Source organism: Phyllobates terribilis, unplaced genomic scaffold (assembly GCF_046119375.1).
Source record: "Phyllobates terribilis strain yellow unplaced genomic scaffold, ASM4611937v1 Scaffold_3__8_contigs__length_932513732, whole genome shotgun sequence".
Lineage (NCBI taxonomy): Eukaryota > Metazoa > Chordata > Amphibia > Anura > Dendrobatidae > Phyllobates > Phyllobates terribilis.
The window spans coordinates 879020932-879046838 of record NW_027362763.1 but is presented as its reverse complement, the minus strand read 5'-3'; the positions used below and the strand labels follow the sequence as shown (position 1 = coordinate 879046838).

General features: G+C 40.8%; 1 protein-coding gene across 4 annotated transcripts in view; it reads left to right on the top strand.

Annotated features, from left to right (window-relative positions):
• UTRN (utrophin) overlaps positions 1-25907 on the top strand; it is a 768906-nt gene that overhangs the window by 238141 nt on the left and 504858 nt on the right. For all 4 annotated transcript variants that reach the window (XM_073672652.1, XM_073672651.1, XM_073672650.1 and 1 more), the window contains 9 exons: positions 3489-3668; positions 5180-5314; positions 6655-6804; positions 9118-9279; positions 11910-12038; positions 14318-14491; positions 14677-14832; positions 15792-15962; positions 25224-25403. In XM_073672652.1, the coding sequence (XP_073528753.1) occupies positions 3489-3668; positions 5180-5314; positions 6655-6804; positions 9118-9279; positions 11910-12038; positions 14318-14491; positions 14677-14832; positions 15792-15962; positions 25224-25403 (1437 nt within the window). The remainder of the gene's footprint in view (positions 1-3488; positions 3669-5179; positions 5315-6654; positions 6805-9117; positions 9280-11909; positions 12039-14317; positions 14492-14676; positions 14833-15791; positions 15963-25223; positions 25404-25907) is intronic.

Below are 25907 nucleotides of genomic sequence, written 5' to 3'. Positions count from 1 at the left end.
TAGTCTGGGGTCGTCTTATACGCCGGTAATGCTTTTGAACTTTCAGAAATTGACATGCGGGGATACTCTGGGGGTGTTAATAAGCTGCCGTGGCCATATCCCTGCCATGTCGGAGTTAATATAAGGTGGAGGGAGTTAAAATACGGTAGGTCCAGACAGTCAGCGCTTCTGTGCTGAAACTGACACATCGCTGCGTATTCCCAGCTCCGGACACAGCGCAGGGCTTCTGTGCCGACAGTTTTCACTTGTCACAGAAGCGCTGCGCTGTGTCCGGAGCAGGGAAGTTCGCATCGCTTCTGTGACAATATATGAAAAGCCGGCAATTCAGCAGCGGCATAAGCCGGCACCCGACAATTTAGAATAGAAAGAATAGAGCATCACACATAGATTAGATAGATAGAAACATGTCAGTCACATATATATGAAGTACAGTGACAGTGTTGCTTACTGTACTTGTCATTTAGTGTAAAGGATTTATTAAAACAAATATTAGTGTTTTCATGCACCGTCTCTTTAAAAAAGCCGGCCGGCAATTCAGCATCTGTACCCGACAATTTATAACAGAAAGATAGAGCATCACACATAGATTAGATAGATAGAAACATGTCAGTCACATATATAAGAAGTACAGTGACAGTGCTGATTACTGTACTTGTCATCTAGTGTTAAAATAACGGATTTATTTAAAAAAAAATTGGCGTGGGGTTCCCCTTAATTTTAGTCTCTAGCGGAGGTTAAGCAGACAGCTGGGGCAGATGTTTGAAGCCTGGGAAGGGGGTAATACCCACGGAGCTTCCCAGGCTACTAATATCAGCCCCCAGCTGAATACCTAGCCTTTACTAGCTATTAAAATGGGGGACCCCCCAAAAAAAATGACGTCTGGTCCCCCCTAATTTAATAGCTAGCAAAGGCTAGGCAGACAGCTGGGGGCTGATATTAATAGCCCAGGAAGGGAGCCATGAATATTGGCCCCCTCCCAGGCTAGAAACACCAGCCGTCAGCCGCCCCAGAAATGGCGCATCCATAGGATGCGCCAATTCTGGCACTTAGCCTCGCTCTTCCACGCTGCCCTGGTGCGGTGGCAGGGGGTAATAGGGCTGGGGTTGATGTCAGCTTATAATGCCAGCTGACATCAAGCCCAGGTTAGTAATGGAGAGGCGTCTATAAGACACCCCCATTACTAACCCCATAGTCAAAGTTAAAAAAAACACAAACACCCAGAATAAAGTCCTGTAATTGAAATAAACACACAATTCTTTATTGTTCTAAATTAAACCATACTTACCATCACGCCCATTCCAGCTGAAGCCAACGATCTCCTGCAATAAAAGTAAAATAATAAAGCAACATCATCCTTACCTCTCCATGGTTCCCAGGACCGGTCCAGCTCTGCTACATTCACATGACAGGCTGGACCGCAGCAGAACGCTGCCATCCAGCCTGTCATCCCGCAGACACTGAGAAGCGCAGGCATGCTTGCGCTCTGCAGTGTCTGGCTGTGACGGCATAAAGATGAGCCGACAATGAACTCAGCTCACCTCCTGGACGTCCGTCACTGACAGCGTGGGAAACTTCTACTGCGCATGCGGGGAGCAGGAGAATTTTCCCACGCTGTCAGTGACGTGCATGAGGTGAGCCGAGTTCATTGGACATGATCTCGGCTCATCTGGATGCCGTCACAGTCAGACACTGAGGAGCACAAGCATGCCTGCGCTTCTCAGTGTCTGCCGCATGGCAAGCTGAACGGCAGCGTTCTGCTGCGGTGCAGCCTGTCATGTTTATGTAGCAGAGCTGGACCGGTCCTGGGAACCATGGAGAGGTAAGGATGAGGTTGCTTTATTATTTTACTTTTATTGCAGGAGATCGTTGGCTTCAGCTGGAATGGGCGTGATGGTAAGTATGGTTTAATTTAGAACATTAAAAAATTGTGTCTTTATTTCAATTAAAGGACTTTATTCTGGGTGTTTGTGTTTTTTTTAATTACTTTACTAGAAATTCATGGCGGTCATGTCTAATATTGGCGTGACCCCATGAATTTCGGGCTTAGGGCCAGCTGATAATGCCAAGCTGGCCTTAACCCCTTTATTACCCAGTGAGCCACCGCACCAGGGCCCTGGATGAGTTGGGTACAGCGCCAGAAGATGGCGCTTCTATGAACGCGCCATTTTCCGGGGTGGCTGCGGACTGCAATTTGCAGCGGGGGGGGGCCAGAAAGCTTGGGCCTCCCTGCGCTGCAGATTCCAGCCCCCAGCTGCCTAGTTGTACCTGGCTGGACACAAAAATAGGGCGAAGCCCCACGTCTTTTTTTTTTTAATTATTTCATGAAATAATTAAAAAAAAAAGGGCTTCCCTATATTGTTGTGTCCGGCCAGGTACAAATAGGCAGCTGGTGGTTGGGGGCAGCCCGTTCCTGCCTGCTGTACCTGGCTGGACACAAAAATATGGCGAAGCCCACGTCAACATTTTTGGGAAAAATTAATTACAAAATTAATAATAATTTAGGGACTGCATCTTTATTAACCCCTCAATTGTCATTTAGTGTTAAAATAAAGGATTTTTTAAAAAGAAAATTGGCATGGAATCCACCATCATTATAGTCTCTAGCGGAGGTTAAGCAGACGGCTGGGGCAGATGTTTGAAGTCTGGGAAGGGGGTAATACCCACGGAGCTTCCCAGGCTACTAATATCAGCCCCCAGCTGAATACCTAGCCTTTACTAGCTATTAGAATGGGGGACCCCCCCAAAAAATGACGTGGGGTCCCCCCTATTTTAATATGTTTATGAGTGACAGTTTTCCTGCTATATACCTGCATGTCATAAGAATTTAAATTAAAAAAAGGACCATGTTAAATTCAAATCTGTTTTTTTTTAATTTTTACCGGTGTTTGGTATGCGTTGGAAAAGGGGTAGTCTTATACGGTGAATATATCCTAAACTCTATATTTTAACAGGAAAGTAGGGGGGTCGTCTTATACACCAGGTCGTCTTATACGCCGGAATATACGGTACTATTATTATATACAAAAAGTAGTTGAAATGTAAGAATTTCTTCAGACCTAATGAACCATCCCTTCATTAACCTCTTGGACTAGAGAAAATACAAGAGAAATGACAGTATTCTGATGTATTAACCCTATTCCTCCCTCCCCACTGAAAAAAAAAACCGCATATGTGGCAGGGCTGAGCCAGAATGTTTTATAGTGGACTTCAAAAGAAGTTTTCCCATAATCTGTCTAGACCTAAAGAGAACCTGTCAGCTTTAATGATATATGTATACTAACAAATTATTGTATTTGTGAAATTAGAATTCTGGAGCATATTTTCTTATAACTACATTGTACCGCTCTTCTGTTATTCTTCTAACTGTGGATCAAACTGTTTATTGACAATTCCAGATATTCTTAGTACTTTTCTTGATTTTTTTGCTCCCCGACTTTAAGAAGTAGACAGCAGTTTTTATTATAATCAAAAATTACCTTTTTTTTTAGAGAGCAAAAGAGGATGTGTTACAGAAAGAGGTGCGAGTGAAGATCTTGAAAGATAACATTATGACTATGGCTGCCAAGAGACCAGCTGGTGGCCAAGATTTAACGTCGGAGCTAAAAGAGGTTCTGGACAACTATCAGCTTCTATGTAATAGAATCCGCGGAAAGTGTCACACACTAGAGGTACATTTATATCCATTGTGTAATCGCTCTGTCCACCATTCTATGTATTCAACTACTACCATTTATTTCTTTTATAACAAGGAGAAAAATGGAGCCTTCAATAGCTTAGAACGATTATTCAAATTTTATTACATAAAAAGATTAAAATCAGTAACAAAAAACACACCATATAACATTTATGCAGAAAAAAGTGATCAACACAGACCTCAAGCTGTGAGTAGCTAGTGGCGCCAATTACAATCCCCCATGATGAAACGGTCATTTATACAAGCGAAACGTGCTTAGTGGACGTGGGGAATCTTCTCACCAGGTTGACGGTCCCATTGGTGTCCATCTCCAACTGCTGGGTATGTTCATGAGTCCAATTATTTGATATGTATTCTCCCTTGAGCCTATTGATAACTACTAAGATATACTAGGTACTATACCTTCCCTTTGGCTCAGGGTTTAACTTATGAACTCATTAGATGCTATCAGTATGTACTACGTATAGGAATGCCCTTGTGGCACAGTCACTATTCATGATACCACATTGTAATTGGCGCCACTGGCTACTCACAGCTTGAGGTCTGTGTTGATCACTTTTTTGTGCATAAATGTTATATGGTGTGTTTTTTGTTACTGATTTTAATCTTTTTATGTAATAAAATTTGAATAATCGTTCTAAGCTATTGAAGGCTCCATTTTTCTCCTTGTTATAAATTATGGCATGTATATGGAGTTGTTTTTGGTGGACAAAAGGGGCACTGTTCCCACTTTTGAACCTCTAATCATAATGTTTGTGATCCAAATGGGTTGTTGTATAGTATTTACCATTTATTTCTGTCTGGTTACATCACTGGAAAATTTCCATCTTCCATCTAGGCTACGTTCACACTATCAGTATTTGGCCAGTATTTCACATCAGTATTTGTAAGCCAAAACCTGGAGTGGGTGAAAAATAAAGAAGTGGTGACGTGTTTCTATTATACTTTCCACTCCTGGTTCTGGCTTTGACTTACAAATACAGATGTAAAATACTGATCAAATACTGATAGTGTGACTATAGCCTAACTCACAGATATTCGTCTAAAATTTTTTTTCAGAAGTGCATTTTTAAGACAGAGACAAAATTAGTTCTTTACATTGAGTTGAACATAAGTGAGAAATATATTAAGAGCATTAAGTAATATAAAGCAAAATGTGTGTTCAAACCAAACTTATAGAAAGAGAACGCAAATATTAGCTTAGTTTCCCCATTCTATGTGAGTACCAATTTATTTGGGAATAAGTATAATTCTAATAAAAAAAAAAAATTGAAATCCATTTAAGTAATTTATATTTTTGTTTATTACTGACAAAGACACCTTCATGGTGTTTTCAAGTAAAACTGAAGTATTATAGCAGAAGTCTATTAAAGGTAGTTATGTGAAAATAATTATTATGAATCTTCATGGGAGGGGATGTTAAATTGAAGGGATTGACCTAATGAATTGTGAGCGAGTGTTACAGCGTTTTGTATGCATCCATAGGAAGTGTGGTCTTGCTGGATAGAACTTCTGCATTTTCTGAATCTGGAGACAGCTTGGTTAAATACATTGGAAGAACAAATACAGAACACTGCAATCCTGCCTGATAAAGCAGAGGCTGTGAATGAAGCTATGGAGGTAGGGTTACTATTGGTTGCTTCATTAGGATAATGGGGCAGGCCTTGTATCATTTTAGTAAACTGAGCTTTGTATTTACACTTCCAATACATTTTGTGTTAATTAGTGATGAGCGAGTATGTTCTGTTAGCCTGAGCATGCTCGCCTAGTATCTTCAGCGTGCTCGGCCGTTATGTTTTAGTCACGCCTGTGCACATGATTTGCGACTGTTTGACAGCTTTAATACGTGTGAGGAATGCCTAAGAAACAAGTATTCCTCACATGTATTATAGCTGTCAAACAGTCGCAAATCATGCGCACAGGCGTGACTCAAACATAACACCTGAGCACGCTGAAGATACTCAGCGAGCACCAGAGCATGCTCGTAAATCTCGAGTAATGAGCATGCTCGCTCATCACTAGTGTTAATATTTGTTCTTTAATCTGTTTGGGGTGGTGTTTATCTACATTAATGAATATAGCAGAATATATACCTAGACTACCTTGAACGCATATGCTGTGTATTTTTCAGACATGTAAGTAAACTATGTTTCTATCTCTACAGTCAGAGCTTTTAAGATTAGTGCTTATAGTCTGGAGTTTAGTATCAGGTATTAGCATGAAATGTGCTAGTTGTAATGTTTTAGACCACATCCACATCCACCTTTGAATATTTATTGCTGCAATGCATCTAAGATAAAAAAAAAAAATATTTCAGATATCCTATTATTTTTTTGTATGCAGCATCAATGCAGACCTATTTGTCTCCATGACTACAGACTACAAATATCTGATCCTGTGGTCATGTGCTACTCTGTCCCCTGCTGCTTGCTCATTATAAGGCCGCAGAAGAGGGGTAGATTGAAGAGTGAAGATAGGAAAACATGACTGAAAGATCAAATACACAAGGTTTATTTTTAGTATGGTACCATAGAGATGCATAGATCTGCATAGGAGCTGTGAACATATAACTAAGGATGCATTTGCCTTTTCGTTCATTTGTTGTTTTTTTTAATACACTGGAAAAATAAAAAATAGGTTTTATTGTTTGAGTCTCCTATGTAAATTAGTATTACAGATGGAAGTTATTTTCCTGTTCGGATGAAGGGCCTTTTATTTTACACGTTTTACTTTATGTTCTTTTTTGCCATAGTGTGTCATTTATTGGCTGCTTGTTTTTCTCAAACGTACAGTTTCTTGTCACAGTTATGTGCACTTACGTCCATTTTTACCCAAAATACTGTAAATTGTAAATCTTTCATTCCTGCCCTTTACCACTTCCATTTTTTTCTTTTGGTCACGTCTTGTAGTAAACGGCTGAGCCTTTTTATCATATTTAGTTTCTGCGTTTCGTTCTCTAGTCACTAGAGTCAATCCTTCGGCATCCAGCTGACAACAGAACTCAAATCCGCGAGCTTGGCCAAACCTTGATCGATGGCGGAATACTAGATGACATCATCAGTGACAAGCTGGAGGTGTTTAATGCCCGCTACGAGGAACTGAGCCATTTCGTAAGTAGTGAAATTATTACTATGTTTATTACTTTGCGTGTGCCAGCGGCTCTTTTTTTTCATTTAATTTTCATGCCTTTTTATGAGCTTTGATGTTGTAGGAAAATACGTGCATGCACATCGACAGAATTAATATTTCAGTGGGTTTGTTAATTGTATGTACCGTAAATATAATGGTAGATGCCTTGACTGGTAGGGCAACTGTTCCTATCGTAGCTGAAAATGTACAAGAATGACTATGTGCATGATCAGCTCACAGCTCTAATGTTATACTATTCGAGCAAATGTTGCCATTTATTGTAACATAACTTTAGATGAAACCACTTCAACATAAAGGCGTAGTTTGGAAAGGGTTATTTTTGGTCAAGCATGTTTTTTGAAGTTTTGCCAATGTACCAGCTAGAGGAGAATACACCCATCTGTCAGATGAATAACTGCACTCCATGTGGAAATGCCTTTTTGTTTTTGGTTATTCACTCTGGAAGTAATTGAATAGGGTTTTTGTCTATACATGAGTAGCATTTCGAGGGGAATTAGAAAGAGAAAATGAGCAATTTGTTGTGAATTGGCCTTATCGTAGAGCATCAGTGACTCCATTAGTGCCGGCTGTAGTGATGGAAAGCAGACTGGACTCTGGAGCAGTAGACGCACTTTCTCTGGTGTAATGTATCACACTTTTATTATCCGGCAGTCCAATGGATGAATCAGGTTTAAAGTAAGCCAGGAACATAACATTAAGGCCCCTATACACATTAGATTCATGTATTGTCGCTTTGATGGTGTACACCTGTGAATAAATGTCAAGTGAGATATGACACATCCTCTTTACGCCCCATACACATTAGACTAATGTCAACCAATCCTGCCAATTTTAGCAGACTTGGCCAATTGTCTAACGTGTTTGGAGACTTCCATCTCTTCGATCACAGCTGATGTCAAGGGAGATAAGGATCCTTTATGTCTGATTTTGGACTGCCAATCCTTTTGTTGCCACAGGAGTCTTGTAATGGACCTCTTGTAGAACAACAGTGGTGTTCATCAGAACAGGTGCTCCTGTGTGTGGTGAAGTCCTGAGACATAGCTATTGACTGAATGATTAGCCCAACCAATGGTCAGCTATCTATTTTATATGGCGCAGTTTTCTTTGAGTTTGGCCCTGTGTTGTGGATGTATTGCACAGGTGAGCAGCTTTCTACATGTGCCCCTAAAATGCATAGCAGTGTAAGGGCAGGGACACGCTGCCGTATGACTCCTGCGATGATCGCATTGCACTGAATGGACTGGTCGACACCTCTCCTGACCTGAGCGTGACAGCATGATGAATTTCTGTGCAGCTGTCAAGCTCAGGTCAGGAGAGGTGCCGGCCAGTATGAGGTTTACCATGCGATCCTCGCAAGAGAAATACGGCAGTGTGTCTCTGCCCGAAGTCTTGGTGTTGGAGAAGTAACTCTTTACAGGTTTTGTTAATGGTTTCGACCAAGCTTTTCCTAATTGCATTTGCGTTTCTATGCTGGCCCTTATCTATAAATTGCCTTTTTTGTATGAAAAATAGAAATAAAGGCGGACTGCCAGTATTAGAGACGAGCTAAAGGAGTCATTTGCTAAAATCCAAAATATCGGTATTCGATTCGCACATAATGGCGGCCAGACGGTTGCTTGGCCCTCCACTCACTTCAGATTGGTCTTCGGATCTGACTTTGCATTAGTCTTTGGTTCAGATATTCTGGCACTAATTGGGCATCACGAGGTCATGTAAGACGTAGTGCATATCACTGATTTTAATGATGTGCGTTGCGCCCCACGTGAGGCCTAGTAAGTGTCAGAAGATTCAGAGCAAAGAGTGATCCAAAGCAAGCAGATGATCAGGTGAGGAGCTTAAGATGAGGGATGAGCCTAAGAAAGGTGACGATAATCTTTATCGGTCCTCCATTTACTATTCCTTTAGTTCTTCAAACGTTTTTTCAGGGCAGATTTGAGTGAATCCGCCTAAATATGAATTTTGGGACATTTGCTCATCTCTAGTCAATATGAAGCATGCTTTACTCTGTATTATTTATTGTATTTTTATATACATACAGTATTACTCACTTTTATTTTACCAGTCTCCACAATATTGTCTGGTGATTACAATGTTGTACTTGACAGATATATTCTGTGGAAGACCATTTTCTCTTTTAGACATATAATTATCACTAGATCTTCCTCAGGAGCAGTGCTCATCGCCCGTGAGGTGGAGTCCCTGTATATTAAAGGTGGCTTTGTGTTTAGGATTACGAAACTGAACCCAATTCTAAGGAAACTATTTCTTCTTAGGCTGTGAACCGGCAGATTTCTTTGGAGCAGCACCTGCAGACACTGCGTGAGAGCGATCATATGCTGCAAGTCCTGCAGGAATCCCTAGAAGAGCTGGATAAGCAGCTCACCACATACCTGACGGACAGAGTGGATGCCCTGCGATTACCACAGGAGGCTCAGGTATCTCAGCAATGTCTTTCATGTGTGTGGGAGCCGCCTCACCTCCTCTCTTCATTGGCAACTCAATCTCTCAGTACATTTCTGTATTGTTGTGCCTGGGAGGAGATGAGGCTTTCTGGAGGGACTTCTTTATTGACTCTATACTGTTAAACCTGAAGTACAAATGTATTATCCTTTTGTGGGGGGGGGGCTGTGCTGGGGGGTGAATTCAATTTGCACAAATAAACCAAAATGGACAGACAGGTGCTGGTTTCCTTCTAGGACTAGGAATGGGTTAACTCAAATGGCTTTGTGGGTTATAGATAGTTTAGTGACAAAAATGTATAATTGGTGGAGAAAGGTTAAACTTGATGGACCCGGGTCATTTTTCATCCTATGTGACTACATGTCCTAGGCCTGCCCCTCAGCTGTCCTGCCTCCGCAGCTTCCCGCCTGGTCCTCCGCTTTGCCTCAGAATGTTCTTCTCTTTGGTCATCTCTTCTTCGGTTTTCTCTCTGGTCTTCCAGAGCTTAGTAGGCACGTGACCACGTGGGGCGCCCCATGTAAACACGTGGCCTAGTCAGGGTCTGAAGACTGAAGAGAAGCCCTATCTGTAGCGAACGGTGGACCGGGTGGGAACTTGTGGCAGCAAGACAGGTGAGAGGCAGGCCTAGGACAGGTGAGGATAATCTTTCATTATTTTTTAACACCTTCCCCTCCCTCTGTTTATTCTTTTTTGGGTTCTGGAGACACATAAGAGCAAAATAAAAGTCTTTTAAGGCCACGTGCACACTTTGAGTATTTGGTGAGTTCTTTTGAGTGGATAGAGAATGCAGAAGTGGTGACGTGTTTCTAGTATACTTTTCCTCTGATTGTTCCACTCCAAATTTTGGCTTTCAAATACTGATGTAAAATACTAACCAAATACTGAACGTGTGCACATGGCCTAAGGGATTTGAATAAGACTGAATTGAACCTGCTGGCTAATTCGAACGATTCTGACTTTCACAAGTTTTTCTCCTCTCTTCTTACTTTAACACAATTAAGAAGTTACTAAGGCTATGTGCCCACGTTGCGGACCTGAAGCATATTTTTTACGCTTCTCCCTGGCGGGAAAATCGCATGCGGATATTACATGCGGTTTTCCCGCCAGGTAGAAGCGTTTGTGAGGCGTCTTTGCATGCATTTCCGCATGCGGGTTATCAAGCACTTCTCCAAGCATCACTTGGAAAAGTGCTTGACAACTTGTTCAGAATGGTAAAAAATAAAAAAATAAAGTTTATACTCACCTTCTGATGCATTCTCTGCCCCGTCCGGAGTCTTGAGCGGCTCACGCTGTTGTGTGCAGGACCTGCGGTGACGTCATTGAGTCATGTGGTGGGTCACATGACTCAATGACGTGGCAGGTCCTTCAGACAACAGCGCGACGGAGGGAAAACATCAGAAGATAAGTATAAACTTTATTTTATTCTTTTTTTTACAGGTTCTTTGGTACCCAGGTCTGGATGAGAGTCTCCTCTCATCCAGACTTGGGTACCATCCGCACATTGATTCCGCTGCGCTTCCGCAAAATTAATGAACATGCTGCGGATTTTTGACCGTAGCATATACGCTGCGGAAAAATCCGCAGCATGGGCATTGACATTGCGGAATGCCATTGGGGACCATGGGGTGCGGATATACATGCATTTTTCAAGCGTTTACGCTGCGGAAATTCCGCAGCATATACGCTTGAAAAATGCTACGTGGGCACACAGCCTAAGTCTACAAACTTGCAAGATAAAGTGAAAGTAAATTCCTTTTGCCCGAACTCTGCTGCCACCTGCTGGAATACATGGGATTATATCTATAATCCTTGTTCATGTGACTAAATAGCTAAAATAAGGAAAATGAGTAAATGTAAAACAAAGTAAACCTCTTGTAAAACTCTTTTTTTTTTTTTTTTAAAGTAAGACACCTTTCAAGTCAAAGGGCTCTGTCCCCACATGGCATGATGGAGGGTTATTTGATGTATTGTAATTATTTATTTTTAAAGGGGTATTCCAGTAGCGACCAATTATCACTTTACAACAGACCAGGTGCTAGCTACTAGATCTAAATGCTTAGATCCACCCCCACCTATTGCCACAAAGATAGCCAATTAATGTACTTGTCTATCTCGGGCAGTCCCATAGAGAATAAATGGACCAATGCTCTATTTTAATGGCATGTTTCTTATTTAAATATCTCTTTAAAAGAAAGAAAAATAAGTGAAACAAAATAATGTCTGATATTTTCATTCTTGGTGAAATGGTGTCCTTACTAGTCGAACTTGTTTTCACGTGTCAAACCATCGGGTCTGGCATAGAATAAAACATTGATCCCATATAGCTTTCTTGGCAGGTGGTTTTGTAAAAATGTTATGGAGCAAGTAGTATAATAAATGCTATTATATAGTTAACGGTTTGTAAAACTAGTGTTGTAGTACAATATAGTGAGATATTTATAAAGAACCTTTATTCCCATTTTATACAAGCACATTGCCCATAATGTAGGCTTCTCATTCTCAATGCCATGCCACTAGGCCTCTATAGACTAATCACAGTATTTTAGGGAGACCAAGTTCTGCATTGTGACACATAGGAAATAACTGTCTAACATTTTTGCTGTAGAAAATTCAGGCTGATATCAGTAGCCATGAAGCAGCCCTTGAAGAGCTGAAGAAAACTGTCCGTTCTGCAGTGCAGTCAGCGCCGGAGGTCAAGTCATCACGAGGAGGATCCCAACTGGATGTTCTACAGGTAGATATGGTCAGAGTATGGTTTTACTATGGATGACTCCTATTCTAGTGGACGAATCTTCATCGGCAATGTGACCAGCTGCCAGTAAACTGCACTATTCAAATATTGCAAAATGATGTGATTTTGACAAAATGGACAGATCATGGATGGGGCATGGCTAAGTTTGCCCATCATATTCATCAACATTTCCACCACTTACGTGGTGTTAACCTCACCAGAAATATTCTGCATTCCCTAACTGGAGTAATATTTGTGGCGCAGACGCACGGCGGCAGTTGTATGGTGCACCTAAATCATTCATTGTTGTTGTGCCTGTAATGAATGAGCCGCATCTCACTCCAGCAGTCCTGTACATTAAGAGTGGTGTACAAATCGCAAGACCCTGAAGAAGAGACCCTGGAGAATTGTCTAATATAGAAGTACAACAAGGTGACATCTACTGTATACCAATCTGCTTTCATTTTACTGCATCCAAGAAAATTGAAGAAAAGCAGCACTCACCAGGTATGCGATTCAAGAATCCTTTATTTCCAGTACACTGGACCAGGATCTAACTGAGTGGAGAGCAGGGAGTGTGCAGGGGAACACTAGATCCTAGTCTAATGTACTGGAAATAAAGGATTCTTGAATCGCATACCTGGTGAGTGCTGCTTTTCTTCAATTTTCTTGGATGCATTATTTAGAACTCTGGTGTGATCACCACCTAAATATATGTGATACACGGCATATTGGTCTGCAAGAGAGGGTCTTCAAGTTCTACACACTGCTAAAAGTTGTGGCTGGTGCCTGAATAAGCTTTCCTGGGCGTTTTGCTTTCATTTTACATTTGTCCATTTATGATGCCATGGGGCATTGGCCCAGGGCTATAATGTCTCCCAGCATCTCATTCACATTGTTTCACACCTCCTGCAGATAGAATCTACAACAGAGTGTGATTGCGGTGTGACACCACTTCTCATGTTCAGTGACTTCTAGACAGTCTGTGTAATAAAAAAATAGAGCCATCTGTAATGACGACTTTTGTTGTTTTTATTTCCCCCCTCAAAATGATTTAATTTGATTTCTTAGTGGATTTATACAGATTTTAGGTGACATTAAAGGCAGAAAAAGTTTTGAAATGTATCTTCTTGATATGTCACCAGGTTTTTGCTGCCCCATCTAACTGGGCTGCTTGCAGTAGTCTTGATAAAATCGTTGTTTTATCAGTAGGGGATTATTACTAGAGGACTAGTAAACCTGCTGCCAGGTAGTCTTCTATGTTGATGAGCTCGGTATAACCCCACCCCCACCACTGATTGGCAGCCTTCTGCCTATGCACAGTGTACACAGATAGCTGCCAATCATTGGTGTGGGCGGGGTTATACAGAGGTCAACATTCAGAAAAGTGGCAGAGCGTCAGCAGATAAAGCAGTGATTTTATCAAAACTGCAGCAAGCAGCCCAGAGAGTGACACTTTGCTGGAATCAGAGTCTCTACCCCTATATCATGCTGCTCTCAGTTGAAGGTGCAAAAACCTGGTGATAGATTCCCTTTAAATTGCTCTCTTATCCCTTACTTTAAAAATCTATGTCAGAACGGTTGCATAATTCTTTTTCAACATTTTCCTGCCATATTTTAAATTGAGTATTTTATGGGTCCAGGCATTGCAGGACTCATGAGATGCCAATCTTAATATCTGGAATTTGCAGCCATTTTGCCGTTAATTTTCAAAGTAAATACACCACCATCATCAGGCAGAAGTTATCTGATGTATGCAGTTTATACTGTGAAATCTGGTGTTTTTGCAGGTAATCTATCTCATTGAATGCAGTCCAATCAGAGTCTATAGCCTGAGCAGATTGATATATGGATTTGGGTGACAAGATCCAGTATAACTTGAAATGTCAGTCTGAACTTAGAAGTCTAGTGGGTGGTCCTAATTAGTGATTGACAGCTCTCTCTGTATGCCTACTTAGAAGGACAGCTATTAATAAGCCCGCCCAGTGGACTCCTCAGGTCAAAATTAGCAGGACATTCAATGAATCAGTTAAAGGCTACACTGAACCTTTTACCATGCCTTTAGTACCATGCCGTCCACGGATCACAATACATGTTCAATAGGACAGATTCTCTTCAACTTAGATCCCTTTAAATTTCGTTTTCCTGGGAGCTGCTATATTGGACATACACATTTCCTTTTCTTATTGTCTGTGTAAATAGTGCAGTATGATGTGTGGGATAAATTGGAGGCAACTAAGACACGTCATTTTCTGATGCTACCTTCCCTTTCATTTCCACAGAGGAAGCTGCGTGAGGTCTCTACAAAGTTCCAGTTGTTCCAGAAACCTGCCAACTTTGAGCAGAGGATGTTGGATTGCAAACGGGTCTTAGATGGGGTGAAAGCTGAGCTTGGTGTGCTCGATGTTAAGGACACCGATCCAGAAGTCATACAGAAGCACATGGATGGCTGCATGGTAATTTTTTTCTTCCTAAGTTCATCCATGTGATTTGAGAATAACATCCAATAGTGAAGACCATTGACGTAAATGCTGCAAGTCACATAATGGTCCTCATGCATTAATTAATGCTTCTTCTATGCAGACTGAAGCATAAGCTTGTATACTAGTATACTTTTTAAAATCATGAACTTCTTTTTCAGAAATTGTACAAGACTCTGAGTGAAGTGAAGTTGGAAGTCGAGACCGTGATAAAGACAGGAAGACAAATTGTTCAGAAGCAACAGACGGATAATCCGAAGCTAATGGACGAACAGTTAACAGCTTTAAAGCTTCTCTATAATGATCTTGGTGCCCAGGTAAGACTATATGGTCCCCTGTAAGTATCCCCTGATATTTCAATGTATATATTAAGTCAAATAATCTGTTGTTATGAATAGAATATAGGAAAGATAGTGGTAATGATTCCTTTAAAGCGTGCCCCCAATAATGGTAACAGATGCGTCTTCCTTTGATGACTGCACCAGTCTTTTTTTACATGTATCATGTACGGTGCCCAAAGTTTGGTAATAGAAGTAAAGTTGCATTAGCCTTGGAAATCAATAAGAGATGGAGTTTAAGGAGCCATTGATCTCAAATCTTAACATTTCTCTCTGACAGATTGGGCTTTTGTATTCAGGGTATCTATAGTTGGCCACCTGGGAAGCTGGCTGCCTATCCCCAATAATTGTATTAAGCAGTCATTGCATTTTTTAATAGCAGAGTTGTGATGTGAAAGTAGGAAGAACTGGCGGGAGAGATATTATCTTGATATCCACATTTTTTTACAGCTTATTTTTCTGCCATCACCTTTCTTAATTGGTCCCCCCTTCAATTCCAAGTGAAATGTTAGCTTTCAGTTCTCCAGACTTAATGATCCTGAAATGACCGCTTCCTACAATCCTCACTTTGGCCATAGAAGAAGTTGGCTTGAGGCTGTATTTCTGATACAATTAAGTAGCTGCTTTGCCTGTGGATTCTCAGTATGCCCAAGTTTTCTAATCATAAATTGTAAAGTACTATGTTTGATTTCCCAGTGAATGGCTCATTGACGGACACAGTCAGTCTCTGAAAAGCACTTGTAGAAGTTTTGTTTTCAGATCCATGGTGCCTGTCATTTTATTGCCTCATTTTAGCTTTTATGTCAGATAAATGGACTGTTGGTGCAGAAAATATAGCAGTGAAAATAAGCATTGCCTTAATGAGTGATCTAAGCATTTTAATAAAAGTAGGAATATAATTTGTGGCCATTTGTCTTAATCATCTCTGTGATTTGTAGGTAACAGAAGGGAAGCAAGACTTAGAACGTGCTATTATGCTGTCTGTGAAGCTGAGGAAAGAATCAGCCTCCTTGTCTGAATGGCTTACTGCTACCGAGTCTGAGCTCATTCTGAAATCCACTACCGACAATGTTTGTGCCGATCTGGATGTTGAAATTGCCTGGGCAAAAGTAAGTACACACTGTTTTTATAGCAGATAAAATAGGGCTAATGTAATACGTCTGCCTGGGGGCTGAGCAGAAGGATTATTTATATTGAGTGTTTACTTAGACCTTCATGGGGATATAACTTCCTAACCTCACCCTAACTGGGACAGCATGGTGGCTAAGTGGTTGGCATTGTTGCTTTAAAGAAGCCCTCCTCCCATCAATGTTTTTATCCTATTAATATATTACAGTCATCATATTATATAGAACTGTGTACTTACAATTGCTCATTTTGCCTTTCTACCCAGTTAATACTTCTCCTTTTTCTGCTCTATGTAGAAATTGAAGTCTTTTGTCCCTGCAGAAATCATTCCCCTCTTCAACTCCTAACCCAGCTGCTCCCTCTTCCCCCCTGCCAGGGACTTTTGCAGGGACTCATGAGTCGTACAGGGAAAATTGACTTCCTGTTTCTGCAGAGAACTTAGAAAGATTCAGCTAGTCAATTTTTAATCATGTGATGTCATAGACATTATGGAAAAGAGAAGAATTAAGTGGGTAGAAGGATAAAATGAGCAATTGTAAGTACGCAGTGCCATATAATATGATGACTGCTTCATTAAGTCATCAGGGGTTCAATTCCAACCAAGGACACCATCTTCATGGTTCACCTTGTGCAGTTCATAGTTTGGATATCCACGACACACTTTTAGAGGCGCAAGCTATTGAAGCTGACTGTTGCTTGGCACCAGTGACAAGACCGAATCTTTAGTCTTGGCAGTAAAGCCATCCCCTCCTGTGATTGTTAATGTTTAAACATATCTATAGCTTTCTAGAGTCTGGGCGTTATAAGGAGGGAACACTGAGAAGCTTCTTAACCAATATTGTTTTTTTTTTCTTTTCCCTTGGAACTTAAAGAGGTCATCCACTACTCGGACAATCCCTTATAAATTGCTGTACTCCCCAGTGTAAAATAAAAATAACAGATACTCGCCTCCCACACTGGCACTGATCCTGCGATGTCTGCTATGGGTCTCCCAGCATTTACGCCCAGCGGCGGCTAATGGTCTGCTTTGCTCACACTTGCCTCAGGCAAAATTTGGACGTTTGAGAGAAATGTGAGAACTATAGCCCATTAGTGGCCGCTGGTTGGCTGCAGTGCTCACGTCGCATAACAATGTCATGCAAACATCAGGAGAAATGGCGCCAACATTGCTGGTATAGTACCGGTGCGGGAGGTGACTATCTTATCTTTATTTTACAATGTGGAGTATAACATGTAAGGGGGGGTTGTTAAAGTAGTGGACAACCCTGTTAAAGCTATTAGTATGTATATTTCACAGTTTGCACCAAATATTGTGCAGTAATTGAGTTTACATAGGCAGATGTTAGCTACTTAAAGGGGTATTCCCATCTCCAAGATCCTATCCCAATATGTAGTAGGTGTAATAATAATAATATTAGCAAATACCTCCAATTACTAATGTAGTATAGTTTTTCTGATTCGCTATGTCTCCTACCCCATGTGCAGGCATTGCAAGACCTTAGGTAACCATGGATACCTAAGGTCCTGCAATGCCTGCACATGAGGAAAGAGACATAGCGAATCAGAAAAAAGAAACTACATTTCTAGTTGGAGGTATTTGCTAATATTATTATTATTATACCTACTACCACTAAATACTGTAGTTTCTTTTTTATGATTCGCTATGTCTCTTTCCTCATGTGCAGACATTGCAGGACCTTAGGTATCCATGGTTACGACTCTAGCAACTAGCTAACTAACTGTCATTATATCTTTGGTAGTATCCATGGATACCTAAGGTCCTGCACATGGGGTAAGAGATATAGCGAATCAGAAAAACTATACTGCATTTCTAATTGGTGGTATTTGCTAATATTATTATTATTATACTTACTACATATTGGGATAGGATCTTGGAGATGGGAATACCCCTTTAAGCTGAAGACGCTGAGGCATTTGTATACAGTATATCATAGTATTGCTGCTTGTAAAAATATGCAAACACTTTGAGATACTTTTATACAGTGTGCTCATGGTCAAGATGTGCATAGATGGTTGTGCTATATCTGCCCTCCCTCACTCCCCCTTCCCCCCTCCAAAAAAAAAAAATTCACCTAAAGTGGTTATGTCTAGTCCATAAATGGGTAAATTGTTGTGTTTTTGTGAAAACAAGCAAATTCACAATTTATCCCTTATTAAAAATCATCTCCATTTTTGAGAACGGAGAGGCTTTTTAATGTTATAGTGTACATCTCATTGCCTTAGTTTCTGGCCACCCTACAGTCCCAGCCAGGGTAATAATCTAGGCCAGGAGCGCACATCACGAGCACGCTGTATACTTTACAGCCTGCTTGCATTGCCCTGAAGCGGGCCGAAAATATATCTATGTATTTATTATGTTGCAAAATATGAAAAAATGCCTCCCAAGAAGGCTTTTAAAAGGATACATCATAACATAAAAGGAAGCATCACAATATAGCAATTCACAATCTACTATATAATGTGAATCCGGTCCAAGGAAAAATAAAAAAATATATAAAAAATAATAAAAAATTAGTCACACTTTTTTTGCATCTGGGTATTTGTGTTTCTGCATGAGTTATCAGTGTTGGATTTTTTACAGTATTGGTGTGTTTCCTATCCTATTTTCTTTTTTTAAATCAAATATTTTTTTATTATTAAAACTTTTTTTGCAACACAACAGCGAAACAAATAAAACAACCCAACCAAAGAAGGGACCCAGTCCCTATTCTATCCCTCCCCCCCACAACACATCGCCCTTTCAAACAAAACATTTTGAGTTAAATGTTCCACAGTTCTGTCCACAGCAAATTAACAATCTTACAGTATGAATAGTCACAATTGTATTGTATTGGGGTATCTAACTCTTGCTTTAGAGCAGTTATATACATGCCTAAAGCTGTCCAATGTAGGATTTTGCACCTGTCAAGTAATCTATACACCAATCATAGCCGACCAAGTCGCAATCTATGCAGTTCTCTGGATGCTAGGCCGGAGCCGTCAATCCATGGAGCCCATATTTTTTCAAATTTGGAGATGGCCTTCCTTTTCAGATATATACTTTTTTCCAGATTTAATAACCAATTAATCTTATTTATAAATTCCGTCACCGTGGGCGCCTGCTCTGATAACCAATGTTGGGCTATTAGTTTCCTAGCCATGTATAACATGCGTGCCACCGCTATTTTGCCATGTTCGTCAGTGCTCAGATCTTCTATATATCCCAGGATCTGAATCGACTGAGTATGTTCTATCAATGATCGCTATTACAGAGCAGGGCAGGTCCACATCATATGAAGCATGTTAGCCGGGGATGTTTTACATCTAGCACATAGGGAGTCTGGTCGAAGCCCTATATCGTGGAGAAATTGGGGTGTTCTATATGACTGGTGCAGCACCTGTAAGTGGGAGAATCTATGGGACTCACTCAGAGATAACTGGGGAACTCTTTCCAGTATTTCAGACCACAGCCCCTCTTCAATAGGGCCTATCATGCCCTCACATTTTTCTTTTGATCTTATGGGGTGTTTTGCTAATACTAGGTCCAGCAGACCCCTATAAAGCAATGAGATTAGCTCCCCAGAATTCTGTGAGCTAGCCATTATAGTATTTTGAGGAACTCCATTATTTAGGACAAGACCCTCTGCCTGATATGCATGTCGTAACTGAAGGTACTTATAAAATTCGGTGTTGGGCAGTCCATATTCATTTTGTATCTGTGAAAACTCCTTGAGTGAATCTTTCTAGTCCTTTTAGACTCCAATTTTTAAACCCTTCCAATTTATATAGGTTAGGGAGCCATGGCGTTTCCCACAGTGATGTACCCTATCCTATTTTCACTTGACATAATACATATATATATATTCACATTTTTTGTAATTTAAAATGCTACTTATGGGAAAATATTATAATGTTGGATGAAACGGATCAAGATTTAGTTTTGTAGAAAAGATTCATGATACGGTGGTCCCATGTAGATGTGCATACAGAGATCGCAGGTGGTGGTCACTTGATTGCTAAGCCCTGGGTGAGCAGTGATTTTAATGAATAAATTGCAACGGAAATTGAATCTTTTAATACACACAACAATATACCAATCTGCTCAGCTCATCTTGCCCTATAACAAGATGTTGGTAGATCAGGCCGTGCGCTCAGTGTGACAGGTTCCCCTGTAAGGCCCCATGCTTACAGCACAGCCATGTGCGCTAATCCCTATGGCCTCTGTATGCTACTGTACATACTCACTTGGCAGCAGCATGCTTGGAGGTATTGTCCCTTGGCAGCAATGTTTCTAGACAGAAATACTAAGAAAGCAATGTCTCTATTTTGTTTAATTTGTGAAAAATTCAGCAGAAAAAAAGCGTGAAAGCGGAGGCGTGCAGAGGTACAGGAAGAGTCCTGGGCGCTGGACCCTTATGAGCCTTACGAGCCCTGAGCTAAATCCTCACTTTGTGAGTTAAGCTCTTTTCATCCCCGCAGTCTTTCCCGGTGTAGTAGGAATGACTGGTACATCAGCATTAATTGGGCCGAGATTTCTTTCTGAATTATGAGTACACAGCAAAAACAAATTGTGCCTGACTTATTAAATGACTTAATTATAACTCACTTGTGGCTTAGCTACACCAGGATGCAAATGACTCTTGGATAATGAATCTTTAATCGCTTCAAATTGCAAATTGCACGCTGCATAAATTTCAGTGATGGATATTTATTGAAGAGGTTTATATGAATGTTTTCCTTTGTACTTGTAAACTTTGTTGATTAGGGAATTTTCTGATATTTTTAGAACTATTTGTTTCATCGACTTCCTAGAGTCTGCACGGTATGCAATCCCGAGTTACCCTACAACCATCTAATCTATTGCAAACATAGCCCAACTATTAACTATTAAATCACTGCAGAAGAAGATTACTCAGCATAGTGGAGGCTGTTGTTAGGTAGTTTAAAGTATGTTATATTAGTCTGTACATACATATACTTTGATTCTTGGATTCTCCAGATTCATTGCTTCCCATAACTACAACTCCTGGCAAAAATTATGGAATCACGGGCTCGGAGGATGTTCATTCAGTTGTTTAATGTTGTTGAAAATAAGCAGATCACAGACATGGCACAAAACTAAAGTCATTTCAAATGGCAACTTTAGGGCTTTAAGAAACACTAAAAGAAATCAAGATAAAAAATGTGGTACTCAGTATGGGTAATTTTTTTTCAGACCAAGCAGAGGAAAAAAAATTATGGAATCACTCAATTCTGAGGAAAAAATTATGGAATCACCCTGTAAATTTTCATTTACAAAACTAAGACCTGCATCAAATTAGATCTTCTCGTTAGTCTGCATCTAAAAAGGAGTGATCACACCTTGGAGAGCTGTTGCACCAAGTGGACTGACATGAATCATGCCTCCAACACGAGAGTTGTCAATTGAAACAAAGGAGAGGATTATCAAACTCTTAAAAGAAGGTAAATCATCAGGCAATGTTGCAAAAGATGTTGGTTGTTCACAGTCAGCTGTGTCTAAAATCTGGACCAAATACAAACAACATGGGAAGGTTGTTAAAGGAAAACATACTGGTAGACCAAGGAAGACATCAAAGCGTCAATACCGGAAACTTAAAGCAATATGTCTCCAAAACAGGAAATGCACAACAAAACAAATGAGGAACGAATGGGAGGAAACTGGAGTCAATGCCTGTGACCGAACTGTAAGAAACCTCCTAAAGGAATTGGGATTTACATACAGAAAAGCTAAACATAAACCATCATTAACACCTAAACAGAAAAAAACAAGGTTACAATGGGCTAAGGAAAAGCAATTGTGGACTGGATGAAAGTCATATTCAGTGATGAATCGCGAATCTGCATTGGGCAAGGTGATGATGCTGGAACTTTTGTTTGGTGCCGTTCCAATGAGATTTATAAAGATGACTGCATGAAGAGAACATGCAAATTTCCACAGTCATTGATGATATGGGGCTGCATGTCAAGTAAAGGCACTGGGGAGATGGCTGTCATTACATCTTCAATAAATGCCCAAGTTTACATTGATATTTTGGACAGTTTTCTTATCCCATCAATTGAAAGGATGTTTGGGGATGATGACATCATTTTTCAAGATGATAATGCATCCTGTCATAGAGCAAAAACTGTGAAAACATTCCTTGAAAGAAGACACATAAGGTCAATGTCATGGCCTGCAAATAGTCCGGATCTCAATCCAATTGAAAATCTTTGGTGGAAATTGAAGAAAATGGTCCAGATTGATGAAGAGTACTGTTTGTCACTTATTAAGTCCATGCCTCAGAGACTGCAAGCTGTTATTAAAGCCAGAGGTGGTGCAACAAAATACTAGTGATGTATTGGAGTGTTCTTTTGTGTGTTTGTTTTTCATGATTCCATAATTTTTTCCTCAGAATTGAGTGATTCCATAATTTTTTCCGTCTGCTTGGTCTGAAAAAAATGACCCTTACTGAGTACCACATTTTTTTTCTTGATTTCTTTTAGTGTTTCTTAAAGCCCTAAAGTTGCCATTTGAAATGACTTTAGTTTTGTGCCATGTCTGTGATCTGCTTTTTTTCAACAACATTAAACAACTGAATGAACATCCTCCGAACCCGGTGATTCAATAATTTTTGCCAGGGGTTGTATACTTTAAGCCATTTTTATGAATAAATTGAGGGGGTGTTACTATTTTCTTTGCAAAAGGGTGTGCCCTTACAGTCTCAGACTGTGAGCAGTGATTGGACAATGACAAAGTGTATAAGGACACATCCTCTACTGGTAACACCCTTTTGTCTATGTATTCATAGGAGGAATAACATTAATCGTACAATTCAGAGATGCGTCATTACTAGGGATGAGCGGACCCTTGGAAATTCGGTTTCTGGTACCCGACCTGAACTTTAGTCCAAAGTTTGGTTTGGGTACCGGAACTGTACCCGAACCCGAACTTCAAACAGAACCCGAACCCCATTAAAACCAATGGAGACCTGAATTTTATTTCTCACCGTCATAGCATTGCATAATAATATTTTTGCTGCCAGCAACTAGTACTAGCTGGAGATCCCAGCATACTGATTTATTCCGCTCCCATGAAAGTCAATGGAAGATACATATGTGGCTCCTTGTTGTTTGTTACTTATTATTTTACCTTTGCAAAGACTCATTCACTGAATAAGAAATCCCTACGGCCAAAGCCGGTGTTCTGGGTAGATTTTACATTGCTCAGTAGTCTGACTTGGAGGGACAGTGCCTGTAACTAAAGAATGATGCCAGAGCCAAGGTGAAACGTCTAGTAGGCTTACTTCAATAGGTCTAACAGGACTTACACAATAAAGCAACACTGTTGCAATTGTTGATGTGTTCATTTTAATCCTGCAAAATAAAGAAAATACATTTAAAGAAATCTGCTGAGGATCAAATGTTATATAACATCTGTATAAAGTGTGCCTCATATATATTGCTAAGAGCAATCATGACAAGTAATTCTTAAAGGGAATCAGTAAGATCAACTCCCCCATCCACATATGCAGCTTGCTGGTCTTTGAAATGTAACTCTGTCGACACCTTTATGTTTTCTATCTGTTGTTGCATTTTTGATAAGTTAGCTTTTTAATTAATTTGCAAATGAGGTGTTAAGTGCTCTGGGCTTGACAGAGCACTTAAGGAACCATTATCTCACAAGGTTGTCTTCCAGCCCAGCAACAGTCTGTCTAGCTTTATAGGTAACTTATTGCTTGTGTGAAATCACGCACCAGGCAAGAAAATCAGACAGCGAGATATCAAGCATGCTAAAGAGACTGGTGTAGAGATAAGAAACAACCTCGGGAGGCAAAGGCTCGTTAAGTGCTCTTTTGCACCCAGAGCACTTAACACCTCATTTGCATATAAATTAAATCATTAATTTCTTCAGAATCCAGCAACAGATAGAAGATATAAAGGTGTTGCTTGATTTATATTTCAAAGAGATGCATATGTGGTTTGGGTGGGATGATCTTACTGACAGATTCCCTTTAAGGCTAATGCACATTACAATATTACCTCTCTACTTATGTCACGGGTGTGTCAGGTTTTATAGACAGTCACTCTGGTTCTGGCTGTAGAAGGTCGCTGCGTTTGGCATTGCAGACACCTTCTAAATCCTTCTCACTCTTAAGACCCGGGGGCGACCTCCCTCCTGCTGTCAATTGACACACCCTTGCAGGGGAGTTAAAAACCCTCAGTTTGCTGCAGGGAACCGCCGGTGATATTTAGATATTCCTTGGCTTTGGCTTGGAGCGCTGGCAGTCAGCTGGCTTCTTCTCTTGTGCTCTTGGAGGACAGTTGGCGTTTCCCCTCTGGTGTCTGCTCAAGCTAAGTTATCCCCTTTGTTTGTCTTCCTTGTTGTCTTTAGTTTGTAGTGGGGCCTGACCAGTGCTCACCCCTTCCCCTCCCTATCTAAGGCCTATCTAGGGATATATAGTGCTTGGGTTTCTTGCTCGGCGATTGGTGTGGAACCAATATAGGGACGGTAGGGTAGGCAGGGTGTTATTAGATCTACCCAGGGGTCTCCACTCCCCCTTTCCCTAGTGTTTGGGCTTCCTTCCCCCTCTGCCTTTCGTGTTGCACTGAGTCTTTCCCACACCTTGCATGACAACTTAACCTTCAAGTTGTATAGAGCCCTACTCTACCTACTGACACGTTGTACAGCACTACCAATGTATTCTTAGTAATATTGCTGTACTATCGGACTTAGTAGAGTCAGACAGAGTGACTATGACTCTGGAATATGGAGCCGTAACGGCCTTAGCAATATGCATGACATATTAAATTTAAAGGAGCCGTGAAGTATGCACATTATTTCTCTACATTGTACTGATTCGCCTTATCTATTTGCGATAGCATAAAGTGGCCAGACCCATTCCAGAGGACCTGCCACACCGGCCCCCCCCCCCACCCCCACTCTGTTGTTAACAACTGCTTCTTGGTTGCCCTGCAGTGGTGCACCCTGTATTTAGCAATGAGGGGGACCCTTCACACAAAAAAGGACAACCTCTCTGATGTGCATAATATACTCATACAATGTGATACTTTAAAAGTTTACAATAGTTTCTCATTAAAGAACTATGCTAGGATTGAAAAAAGCCTATACATTCAGGGGAATGGAAGAGTTCCTTTTGCTGTTAGGCAGTGTGTGAGAAAAAAGCGAGCGTTTCAGAGGTTTGTTGGCGTGCTCTGAATAATGTGGCCTGCTCTTTATGTAGAATGTGCTGAAGGAGCTGGAGAGGAGGAAAGCTGATTTGAACAGCGTAACGGAGAGCAGCACAGCTCTGCATTGCCTGGTGGAGGGAAGCGAAATTATCCTGGAGGAAAAGCTTTGTGTCCTCAACGCTGGCTGGAGCCGAGTCCGCACCTGGACAGAGGATTGGTGCAATACATTATTGGTAAGTACACTGCAACTCTGTAATGATGGAAAGTCGCATATCACATGTCATCTCATTTGCTGAAATGAAGCAATTAATCGAGTGCTGTTTTCCTTTGGCTTTGCTCAGCTCTCCTCAGAAAGGTGAGTTAGCCACTACCCTCAGCACAGTCCCGGATTCAGCGGGACTGTCCCGATTTAAGGGCCCAGTCCAGCATGTCAGGGCTTTGTCCTGGCTTCTAATACTCACCTTTCTCCTACTTCTATATCGCTCCGTTGCTGCTCCACCTCCATCTCTCTGCACTGACATAAATTGAATTAGAAAATTCACTGCTTCTCCTTTGATCAAGTCTATCTGGGACTTAAGCTGGTGTCTCCATGTTCACAGGCAGCAGCTCTATCTATGAGCCACAACCCATAATGATATAGATAGGAGAATTTGGTGATCTTGACCCGTATTGCAGGCAGTCAACCCAGAAGCAGATTATACAGGTACATAGAGACATACAGCGGTACAGTCCCGGAT